Below are 12,239 nucleotides of genomic sequence, written 5' to 3'. Positions count from 1 at the left end.
GTGAGTGGGGCGTGTCTGCAAGGTATAAGAGGAAAGCTGGGGGAGGTCCCATTTGGAAGCAGGGCTTTGGGGTCCTGGGTTTAGCTCCAGGTCACTTCCCTAAAGCCCCTGGGACATTGGTCTTTGGGCAGACTGAGGGGGGCAGGGCAGGTGTCTAATTAGAATCATGCTTGGTGACATAGCGGACTCATTTTGGACCCTTCCTAATGACCTTCCTCCTTTCAGAGGGGCCATCTGCCTGCCCTCCCCCCCAGACCTCTACTTCCATGAGGCCTCCCTAGCAGTGCTGAGTGCCAGGCTCTGGCCACCGATCCCCCAGAATGGGTAGGGGCTGCAGAGAGCTCTTCTAGGGTCCCATGTGCCACCTTGGCTGGCTAGGGTCCACCAAGGAGTCAGCGGGGGCCTTGACTACCTCTGACCAGTGATGCACTATGGTTGGGGGGCCCAAGGGAAGGGTCAGCATGCGACAGGAGCAGGGCCACACTCACCCATGTAGCCGACCGTGCCCACCCGGCCGCGGATCAGGTCTCCCTCAGGGATCTTCACAGCCAGCCCCAAGTCTGAGATCCTGATATGGCCTGTGGGGGACAGCAGGGTCAGCAGGCCTCGGGACAGCTGTGTGGGAGCTTGGTCCACCTCAGCCACAATGGCGAGGCACATGAACTCTCAGTTTTCCCTCTGTCCCATGAAGATGTGACCCTCGTCTGCCTCTCAGGGTGAGCACAGGCCCCGGGAGAGGCCAGGCATGACGTGCCGTGGGTGAACTGCACTTTTTAGGAGTAAAACACAAAGATGCAAAAGGATGCCGGGATCTGGCTGGGCGCTGGCCGACCTGCCTCATAAAATGCCCTAATGGGCTTTCTGGAAGGCTGAGGTCGCAAAGTTTAAAATGTGCTGGCCTGATTCTGGGATTGCTTCATGGGAAAAATATGAGATTCTCCTGACATTTTGCAACAATTTGCTTAAGGGGAAAAAATTACAAAGCAATTTGGGAAGCAGCTCCCTGCCCTGCCTGGTTAGTTTTTGGAGGTGGTTTGTTTTTTCCCTTCAGAGAAAAAAGAAGGGCAAATGTCTGGAGATGGAGCCCATCAGAGTCCTCAGAGTCCAGGACTGACCCAAAGACCCAGGAGACGCCCACTGAGAGCACCAGCTGCCTTTGTCTCACCACAGGCAGGGTCATGGCTACATCTTACCCTACAGGAAGGAATGTGTCCCTCCCCTTTCTGCCTATGGATACCAGGGCCCCCTGCAGCCTGGACCTCTGCAAGTCCCAGTTCAGAGAGCAGGTGGGTGTGGGCAGTCAGCAGCAGGAGCTCAGTGTGGGCGGGGCCCTGAGACTGGCATGGCTCTGGGCCCATCCACAGAGGACCAGCAGGCTCCAGGACACTCCGCTTCTCCAGGCACAGCACCCCAAATAGACCTCTCTCCAGGGGCCTGGGGCATGCAAGAGGCCTGGTTCTGCTCCCTGCTCCCCATTGATACCACCAGCTGAGCCCGGCTCCTTAGAGCCTCAGTCTTGTCACCTATGAAATGGGCACTGAGATCCCACCTTCTGTGGAGATGGGAAATTCTGGTCAGGTAGCAGGTGTGGAAACTATTTTGCAGGTGTGGGAGGCTACATGGTACTCAGGGCTTACTGTGGCCGCTCTTGCTATCCCTGTGCTCACTCCCAGGAGAAAAGAACGATGGTAGCAGACAAGCAACAACACCTAGCAGGCTAACAGGGGCTCCCCACAGCTGTCCCCCTCTAGAGGGGAAGGCAGTATGCTCCTGGTTTCCACGCAGAGCAGGGAAGTTTCGTGTAAGTGTCTGTCAGCGTCTCTGAAATGCCAGGCTCCTCACGCAGTGCTCTCTGTCCCTCTGGGCCAACCCACGATGTTTCCTCACGAAACAGGAGCTTTGTCCACACCCACTGCCTCCCCCAGCCCAGGACTGAGAAGCTGGAGTGAGGTCTTCCCATGGCCTCTCCTCCAGCGGTCCTCCAGTGGTCAGAACCCTGCAGCCATCTCCCAGAGCCCTGAGCCCCGACTCACCATAGTCGTCCAACAGGATGTTTTCAGGTTTCAGATCTCTGAAAGGGAATGACAAGAGGCACCTGAGTGTGCCCATCCTGGGCAGCAAGGACAGACTGGCGCCTGGACTGACCCCTGAGTAACTAGGCCTGAGCACCCCAGGGCGTCCTCTCCCACCTCTGGGCTCTGACCAGCTGGTCTCTCTAGGTCGGGATAATCTTGGGGTTCTTTATCTCCTTCCAGTAACTTAAGACAAAAGCTGCTGTTTGCCACTGGCATCTTCCTGACCCTGAAGGGTGACTGGGAAGGTAGAAAAGGCCAGTCCTGGCACCTGACCACACACTGACAGCCCCCAGGGCAAGGGAGACTGGCTGGTGTGGTGACAGACCCTCTTGAGGGCTGGGAAGACCCTGAGGTCCCAGGATACCCTGAAGGTCCTGGGAATGAAGAAAGAGAAATCACTGCATCCAAAGCTCCCGCTGAGCAACTAAGAAGAGAGAACTGCAGGGGAGAAGCTGGGGCCCCGGTGAAGACCCCTGTGGGCAGGGCTCAGGGGGGCTCCAGGGGGCCGGCATATTCCTGCCCCAGCTGGGCCACAGCCAGGGGGAAGCAAGCCAGAGGGTCACATACAGGTGCTGCTGCCTCATCTATTCCCAATCCTGCCTCCTTTATGCAGAAACTTGCTCGAAATTAGGAGAACCATTGCCTTCCCAGGATGGGGGACAGGCATCAGAAGCTTCTGGCTTTCCTAGTAAAGGGTAATAGCCAGAGTGGGGCGCACACAACTGAGCTCTGCCTTGGGAATGACAATAGAGCCCATCTGGATGGGGTTCCAGTTCCCAAGCAATGGGCTTTGTTTATTTAACTGAAGGCAGCTGTCCTTATGGGGAGTGGTTAATGTACCCAAATCCACTGGGCAGCCTCACAGAGTGATAATTAGTGTCTGTGTATACTTGTTCATTACGAAATAATGTTGTTGCTATTGTTATTTACATTGTCTTCCTTTGATGTGCTAACAATTCCAAATAAGGACAAGAGACACCTCCTCAATAAATCAGCATCTGCCTGGTTGGAAGAACAGTTCCCCAGGGGCATGGGCCAGAACCAAGTCCACGCAGAGGGTCAGGACCCCAGAAGAGCAGGGTTCTCTGCCTCCCTAGAAGAAGGGGAGCTGGACTTGGAGGGCTTTATTTTCCCTTTTCTTTGTTTCTTTTTTTAAGCAAAAGGCAATCAAGTGGAGGATTCTTTTTTCCAACCCTTAGGGAAAATGTTCTCTCTTTTCACTTTAATAAAAACAAACAAACAAACAAAAAAAAAAATACAAGCAAAGAGATGGGATAGGGGAGGGCTTGTCACCAAGACCATTCTTTCCGGTTCCCAAAACTTTCCTGGACCCCTCAAATGGCTGTGGCTCTACACAAAGGTCTTCAAGCTGGGGCCAGGAGGGTCTGTGGGAATGTCAGAGTCCCAGGTGCTGGCAGTCCCAGGGGTGTGGTTGCTTGACATCATTCTCACCTTCCAGGAGCCTTTTTTAGATAGATGATCATGCAAATCAGTTTGCTACAGTGATTCGATTCCACTAGATCCACTGGTAAGTGTTCAATTTCAAAATATCAATATTTGCCACTATTTAAACACGTGTTGGGATATTTCAATGTCAAACCATCACGAATAGGGGCAAGCTGACAATTTCAATGTCAAAAAGCAAGGGGCACAGAGGTTTTCAAGTTTCTTTGTGGAGCGTTGTGAGAAGCAAAGTCCACTGCTGACCCTGAGGAGAATCTGGACACATGGCCCCACAGTCCAGGGCCCTGTGGCATTGAGGTCCGTGCGGAGAGTGGTGAGCACAGGGTGCTTCTCTGTTGCCTGCCCCTGGGTGGCCTCCCTCTCTAAGCTTCCTGGAGCTGATTCCCCTGAGCTTCCTGGGGCTGGGCTGCAGGGACAGGGATTGTGGCCCATTGACCTCAACTTGGGGGAGCCGGGGCTTGGGGAGCATCATTTCACATGCTTGGCTTCCCTATACTTTGGAGGCCAGAGAACATACTGGACAGAGCCCTCCTCACTTGCTCGGTCCTGGGGATCCCTGGGGCTCCACGGTAGGAGGAGACCATCTGACTCTTGCATCCTCACTTGTGCTAACCTGGTGCAAGGCCAGCCCCACCCAGTCAAACTCCCGGGAGCACAACTCACCTGTAGACAGTGTTCTCCCGGTGCAGGTCTTCCAAGCCGCAGAGGATCTCAGCTGCATAAAACAAGGCTCGCTCCTCCTCAAAGCCAGGGTTCCCCATGTTGTAGATGTGAAACTTCAGGTCGCCCCCATTCATGATGGTTAACACCAGGCACAGGGCATCCTTGGTCTCATAGGCATAGGCCAGGTTGACCTTGGAGTGCAAGAGCAATCATGGTGAGCTCATGGCAATCACCACCCACTTCCATCTTCCTTCTCAGGTTCCTTGAAGCTGGAGGCAGGTGGTGGAGGCTATCTGCACCCTGAGACCCTGTTGGTTACCTTATCTGCTTCCCCTCTTGGCTGATGAAGGACTTAAACTTGACTCCTTCTAAGTGGTTCAAGGTGAAGGGGACACAGGGAGGAGAGAGGTAGGCTAGCACCGTGATCTTCCTGGATTCCTACCCCAGAATGGTGTCTGTGCTTTCCCACCACAAAAGCACCTGCATTCATTAGTTGGTTAGAACTGGTGTTGTTTTGTTGGTTGGTCAGGAAGGTGAGACTTGGCTGCCCTGTGGGTTGTGGGGACCCATTATCTCAGGGGTGAAGGGCTAGGAAGTGGCCAGTAGGGCTTTGGGGAGTGGAAGACAGCCTGGCCAAACTTTTTCTTGCAAGCAAGACATGCCATGTCCACCTGCCAAGGGAGCCTCTAGGAGAGGTGGATTCCAGACACCCAAGGCACTATGGATTGGGGCCATGGGGTAACTGGAGAGGTGGGCAGTGTTAGGGTTGATTGCAAATTACAATGGGTGGAATTCCTTCTTCTTCACTTAGAGAGTCTGCACAAATAAAATCTGAGCACTGCAGACCGCGCCAGGGAGAGGCTGGGCCATAAAACTTGGAGGGAACGTCATTCATTTCTGAGGAAAGGTGACAAAATGGCAGCGAGGGGAGAGCAATCTTGTACGGTCGTGTTTCTGCCACCGACTGCTGCAGGTACAACTCAAACCTGCCCAGGTAGTCCTGAGGAAGGGCTCCTGCAGCAGGGCTATGGTTTGCGTGAGCGTCCTCAAAGGATCATGTGTTCGTGGCTTGGTTCACAGGGTGGCGCTACTGGGAGGTAGTGGGACCTTCAGGAGGAGGGGTATAGCTGAAGCCCTTAGATCACTGGGGGTATGCCCTGAAGGGTGCAGTGGGACCCAAGCCCTGTCTCCCTGTTTCCTGGGTGGTTTTCTTCACCATGAGTTCCCACTAGAGACCAAAAGCAATGGGACAACCTGATCTTAGACCAGAACCTTCAGAACTGTGAGCCAGAATAAATTTAAGTGCCTCAGGAATTTCACTTTGGTGATGGAAAGCTGAATAATAAAAAGTGTCACACTGGAACTCCCTGCGGGCACAGTGAATGAGACACAGTCAAGGAAGGTCTAGCCATCAAAACTAATGGCCCGTGAAGAGGTGTTAGCCCGGGTTTGCCAGGCACAGGGTCCTTTTTCTGGAAGTGGACCCCCCAGCATCACCCCTCCATGGGCAGCATCGAGGGGGCAATCAGTAGTCAAAGAGGCCTAGGCCCAAACTGGCAGGTGTTGGTTATCCACCTCCTCCTGTGAGGTGCCATGGCACTGCCCACCTCTTCCCCCTGGACAGGGCTGGCGGCTGAGGGCAACCTGAGATGAGACTCAGAGACCCAAACTTCTGTCCCCTTTGACTATCACTTTATAAAGCCACCTTCCTGTAAGGGATGACCAAGGCACTGGGCTGATGTGGTCTCTCCTCTCACAGTTGGCGGGAGTTTAACAGGGACAAGCTTCATGGACAGCCATTTGGGAACAGCCATCAAATGAAAAACCTGCATACCCTCTGCTACGGCAATTCTTCACCAGGAACTGGAGTCTATGGGGACGTTCACAGGTGTCCACCCAGAACCCACCAAAGGAGTGTTCAAAGACGGACCCTGCAACATTGTTTGCGGTGGTTTAAAACGAGAAGTGATTTCTGTACAGTTCATGGTTTATCTTTTCTGAGCAATGAGGAAAAGTTTTGGAAAATGGGGTGAACTCTAGGTGTGGATAAAGGGGGATGTGCTACAATTTAAGGGAAAAATGTACCATAAGGTGTATGAGAAGGGGGCTGGGGACATAGCTCAGTGGAAGAGCACTTGCCTAGCACGTATAAGGCACTGGGTTTGATCCTCAGCATCGCATAAAAATAAATAAAGGTATTGGAAAAATTGTGTCCCTCTACAACAACAAAAAAAATTTTTAAAAGATGTATGGGGAGACGCTGTTGGTTAAAAATAATAAAGCCTGTATATGAATAAAACATGTCTGGAATGATCTCTCAAAGAGGGAGGCATTTATTTTTATTGTGTACCCTTCTGTGCTGATTGCATTATTACCTTGTACATGTATTAGTTTTTAATAACATGTTACAGAGGCCAAGTATCCATGTATTCCTCCAAACTTCCCAGCCTCCTCTACAGCTAGCTTGTCCCTTGAGGTGACTAGTTCATGTGGAATGTCAGTCCAGTTGAGCACTAAAAATTTCCTGGGGAGATCTACCCCCAGCACTCCCTCCAAGCTTCAGATGGAGTAGATGAGATGGCAGAGAGTGGCCTGATCTGACTGGACTTGATGTGGTTGACAAGATAACTTATTGTTTTCAGCTACTAAGAGTTGGAGCTAATTTGTCACTGCAGCAAAGCCTAGCCTAGACCAACTAACATGATACACAAAACAAAATGGTGTCTCCCTAAGAAACTCCACCACGATGGTCTCCACCACGATGAAACCAGTCTAGAGGGTCTATAGGACCCAAAGCTCCTTTTGATTGAGCCTGAGGTGAACTTATTTTGTTCACTAAGGAGTTTACAAGGTGGTCCTGGGGAACAAAAGTCTCAGGCTCACATGCAGAGGGTGTCCAGGCCTGGGCAGGGCTGGTGACAGGACAAAATCAGCCACGATTGACCTACAGCTTTCTTACTTCCCTGGGGGTGGGACCTGCCACACTGGAATACCACCCACTTTGAGGTGACGGGGGTCTGGGTTACTGGAAACATGGGGCTGTTGTTGGGCCCTGGACACTCACCACGAACTGGCTGTTGACCTTCTCGAGAATCTGCTTCTCATTGAGTGCCATGGACTCCCCTTTCCTCTTTTTGATCCTCTTCTTCTCCAAGCGCTTGCAGGCATACATTTTGCCTGTGGCCCGAACCTGGCAGGCACAGACCTGAGGTGCAAGAGAGACACCAAGGTCATGAGCACTGTGGTCTGCCTAGGCCCCTCCACGGCAGGGCTGCAACTGACAGATCCGAGCCAGCTGGGCTTCCTGTGGGTGCTGCAGGCCCACAGGACCCACAGTACACCTGGCTGTACCCACTGCTGTCCTGGGCTCTGCCCTTGTGACCTGGCCTCAAGGCCCCTTGCTATCCCCTTTGTCTGCTTAGGAAGATCCCCGTCCTCAAAGAAACAAAATCGGCCATGCACACATCAGTTAGATGATTGGCAGAAGCTTCAAATGCTGCCCTTGTCTTAGAGGCAACTGGGTTTTCTTCTGCCAGCCACTGGTGGGGAAGGTTGGTTTTGGGGGACAGTGAAGGGAGACCCTTGAGAACCCTGACTTCATCATTCAGATCTGGGAATGGGGCATTTGGTTTCTAGTCTTAGTTCTGCCCCTGACTGGCTGTGTGACCTTGGCCAGGTCACCCAACTATTCTGAACCTCAGCTTTCCTCATCTCAAAAATGGAAGTAACAAGGCTGGCCTCACACACACTGGGTCACATAACGCCCAGCGAGATCTGTATTCCCACAGGACAGCGCATAGCCAGGCATCATCCAGACAGGCAGAGGCTGAGCGGCCCCCACCTCCCTGCCTCTCCAGGGAGGCCCGCTCCCCACCCTCCTTCCCACCTCACACACGTCGTGTACCCCGAGGCATGGATCCTCCACCCTCCCTCATTGCCACCAGGGGACCCAGGGCAGAGCTGTCCCTGCCCCAAGCCCTGCTTAGAACTTCAGGCCCATCCAGGAGGGACAGGAAAGGTGAGTGGAACCTGAGCTGAACCTCCGTAGAGAGCGCGGGTGTGCACTCACCTCCCCAAAGCCCCCTTTCCCGAGTACTCGATACTGCCTGAACGTGTTTTTGGTCACTGGTTGCCTGGAAAAGAAGCAAGAACCCCAGGTTGGTCTCTGGAGGTAGGAGTCAGGATCCATAAGAAATAGATGAGGGAACCAAAATGCAGGGCCTGCAGCCATACTCAGGAGGAAGCGGGGAGCCCTGTGCAGGGAGCAGGAAGGGACTGGGAGCCAAGAGGAGTCCCTCCGAGGCAGACAGAATGACAGAAAGGAGGCCCTGGCCTCCCAAGCCTGTAGGCCTCACCCTCCCAGGAGGGACCACACTTTCTGCCCTGGCTCCTTGCAGGAACCAGAAGACCCAGCCTCACGAGGGGCAAGGCTATTGGCTTCAGGTCTGCTCCTGGGACTCTCGGACAGTCAGTCCCCAACCCTCCACCACTAGGTACCCTTTATCCTATTTTCCCCATTGATCCAGGATCCAGGAAGACCCTGAACGTCCAACGCCATATTTATGAAGTAATCTCCACTTTGTGTCCCCCGACTCCCTGTTTTCATTAGCAAAGCCACTTAGAACATCTACTCAGGCAGGACTTTCGGTCACAAGGACAGTACTTCGAGGAGTAACCAATAGAGGGTCATGCAGTCGCAGCTAAGGACTCCACGGTGCCGGGAGCTTACTTTTCTTTCCTGGCCTTTTGGGTACAACTAATTAGCTTAAAATGTTAAAACTGGCTCTTGGATCCCCAGGACTATTTTTGAGTGCCCTGCTCCCCAGGAGTCCTGACCAGGGCAGAGGTTGGAGTGAGACTGAATTGGGCCAAAGAACTGGGTCAGCAGGAGAAGGCCAAGCGAGCTGGTGGCCCAGCAGGAGGCACGATTTGAGAAACCCTATCCTGCATGGAAACCCTTCTTGCTGCTGGGGCCTGAAGAGAGTTTGGATTTCACTGGAAACCACGTCCTCGGCAGTGCAGTTCCTTTCTTGGATCAACTCTGAAAACCAGGCACCCTGCTCCTTGCCTCCAAGGCACGTGCTGTACCTCCCTTCTCTGTTCGCTGGTGGTTCCGCAGGAAGCGGGGCAGGTCCCCACTGGAAGCACAGAGATGCTCCCTCGGCCGTGCTTCTTCTTCCACACAAGAGCAGCCTGGGCAGCCTTGGTGAAAACCTGCCATGTGCCCGCATCCGCCACGCGGCCCTGGGAGCCTTTCCTAGAACAGCCCCCAAAACCACATGAAGGCGGCCGAGGCCTAGCAGTTTATGATACATGGAGAACAGACAGCCGGTCAGCGCTACCGCAGAGCTCCTCTGCGAGGGGGAAATAAGTGTAATACAATTTCCCAGGAATTTCTTGGTTAACCTTGGGAGGAAAAAAAATCCCTTTAATATTTCAACAGTACAGCACCAACAGGCCAGGATCTTGTTTAGAAAAAAAATGAGGGGAAGGCAGGGTGCTGTCAGTCATTAAGCCGGGATCCTGCTTCATGAGTTCGGAAAATATAATGCCTTCCAGAGTGAGTGCTTAACTTCTGGGGTTCCCAGGGTGACAATGCTTGCTGAGTGCTGCATCCTGCACATGGGCTTATGTCAGTCTTATGCTAACCCCAAGAGGTGCTGCTGTCCCTGTTCTACAGAGGACGACACTTAGGCATTGAGAGGGGGAATGGGATGCCTAAGGTCTGGCTGGTAAGCGGTGAGGCTGGCACAGGGGTGTAGGCAGTCATCTGCAGAGCCTCGTTCCAACCTGCACTGGCACCTGGGAGGGCTGGGGCAGAGGGCCATGTGTTACCCAGCCCAGGGCTCCAGGAAGGGCAGGATGAGTGTGCACCCCATCAGCCTGTCCTGTGAGCCTCAGGTGGGCTGTGGCTGCAGAATCAGACACGGAGAACTGAGGGCTGTGGTCCGGTCATGACTGCAACTGTGCCCAGTGGTGTCCCTCCTACAGCTAATGGCTGACTTCTGTTGAGGATTAGCCTGTTGAGGATCTAGCACATGCTAAACTCCTCTTATCTCACCCTCACCCCAAGACTAGGAGGCAGGCATTATTGTCCCCATTTTACCAGTGAGGAAATTGAGGTATGGAAAAGTAACCCAGCCTTGCCAAGGCTCCTTGGGAAGAGAGTCAGAAGCAGGACTCAGACTGAGTTGAGTACATGTGCAGGGTGGCCAGTGGTATCATCGGGTCAACAGAGAAGGCCACCTCTGGTCTCTTGGTCATCCCCACTGGTCAGGGTGGAGAGAATGGCCCACCCAGCTGCACAAAGGGCACGTTCCTGCTGGGCTTCCTGAAGTGTGCTGGGCTTTGAAGGGGCTTCTGTCTTGCAGCTTCTGAGCTTCTGCAGGGGCTGTGGAAGGGGACACTCCCACCTCACCTACCAGCTTAGCTCAGCATGGATTTAACATAGCTATCACTCCTTTCTCCAAATCCTGGAACACTGTAGATAGCTGGGCAATGGGCTGGGGGTCCTGGGTCAGGGTCGCCCCTTGGCTGCACTACTGGCTTGCTGAGAGATAAGGCAAATCAGGTCCCCTCTATGTCTCTCCTTCCTTATCAGTCACAGTGAGGCCATATCTGCCCAAGTGACAGCCATGCATATGAAAGCACTTTGAAGAGAATAAGACATCAAATAAACCATTAAGAGACTCCCTGTCTCATCTCATTAGCGAGATGGAAAACTAAAGAAAGAAGCCCCTCACTCACGAGGGGAGCAGGCACAGTGCTGAGGACGCTTGGAAGGAGCAGGCGTGAGCTCGGGAGCAACTGGAAATTGGGGGCGGCTGTTTCAAAGGGCAATTTAACAGTCCCTCACAGTTTGCAATCAGGTGACTTTTGACTCAGAAACTCCCGCTAGGAATTTCTATGGCTGTACTTGCAAAAGTACATAAAGATTTATGTACAAAGCTATTCATTATTTCGGGGAAGGTTGCATAAAAACTTGAGAACAGCCTCAGTGTCTATTAAGGGCACTGGGCAAAACAAAGAGTGTGCAACTACTTCAAAGACTCTGGTAGCTCTAATTTGCTAGCAAAGAAAGAATTCCCAAAGAGAGTGAGCCAGAGAAGCAAGAACAAGGTGTTGAGTGTGTGTGTGCATGTGCGCACGTGTAATGCACACATTAATAAGCACAGGGCGTTTCTAGAATCCCCAAGAACTTAATTAATAAGAGGAGGATGGCTAATTTTATTGTACCCATGGGCCACGGGGGTAACCGGCTTTTATATGAATCCTCAGATGGAACCCTGAGCCTGTTGCTCCTATTCGCTCCTCTCACGCACGGCGTGTGGGGGACTCACCTCTCCAACCATTTCCACTGAAGAAAGCGATCAAAATACATGCTGTCCAGATATTCGTGGAATGGCTCTCCGCTCAGGTAGTCGTGGACAGACCTAGCTCAGAGAGACAGAAGGATGGGCATGTTATAATCGCAGGCTTGAAGCAGCCAGGCGGGGCTGTACCTGCAGCGTGACAAATGCAAACCGTCGAGGCAGGCATCTGGCCAAAGGTCTTGCCATTTTGCTGACACTGTATGATCCTGCAAACATGGGTTGGTGTCTGCCAGGTACTGGGCACTGTTCTAGGTCCTAGGATATGCTGGGAGCATGGGATGGGCATTGTGATCAGAGACACAAACAGAAAGTCACAAGCATTAAACCAGCAATCTCAGAGATGTGTCATCGCCAATTAGGGGAAATCTCTCTGAAGAAGGGACCTTTGAGCTGAGGTGAGGACAGAGGCAGAATTACTGAGGTGCAGGGAGGGGCTGGGACTCAGAGGTGGGGTGGGGGTGCAGAGTGGGGCTCAGTCCCTGAGGGATTTGGAATTGGTCCAGGACCAGTGAAGTCACTATGAGGTTTCCATGAGTGCAGTAGAATTTACCGGTAACCTGCTGTGGGCCAGGTGCCAGGATACGCTCTGGGAGACTGGGACTCCTCTATATCTTAAGCAAGGCCTACGGGGGCCTGGCAGGGTTCAAACCTGGCTGCAGGCAGG

At 52.9% G+C, this 12,239-nt stretch overlaps 1 protein-coding gene across 2 annotated transcripts in view; it reads right to left on the bottom strand.

The window, feature by feature from the left end:
* Positions 1–12,239, bottom strand: part of GRK5 (G protein-coupled receptor kinase 5) — a 190,077-nt gene that overhangs the window by 15,459 nt on the left and 162,379 nt on the right. For both annotated transcript variants that reach the window (XM_081267997.1, XM_081267996.1), the window contains exons 6-11: positions 11,543–11,635; positions 8,272–8,335; positions 7,267–7,407; positions 4,203–4,393; positions 2,034–2,071; positions 489–578 (exon numbers count right to left, since the gene is read on the bottom strand). In XM_081267997.1, the coding sequence (XP_081124123.1) occupies positions 489–578; positions 2,034–2,071; positions 4,203–4,393; positions 7,267–7,407; positions 8,272–8,335; positions 11,543–11,635 (617 nt within the window). The remainder of the gene's footprint in view (positions 1–488; positions 579–2,033; positions 2,072–4,202; positions 4,394–7,266; positions 7,408–8,271; positions 8,336–11,542; positions 11,636–12,239) is intronic.

This window comes from Spermophilus citellus (assembly GCF_964194105.1).
Source record: "Spermophilus citellus genome assembly, chromosome: 15".
Classification (NCBI taxonomy): domain Eukaryota; kingdom Metazoa; phylum Chordata; class Mammalia; order Rodentia; family Sciuridae; genus Spermophilus; species Spermophilus citellus.
The sequence above is the reverse complement of the archived record's forward strand: the minus strand, read 5'-3'. Positions and strand labels throughout refer to the sequence as shown.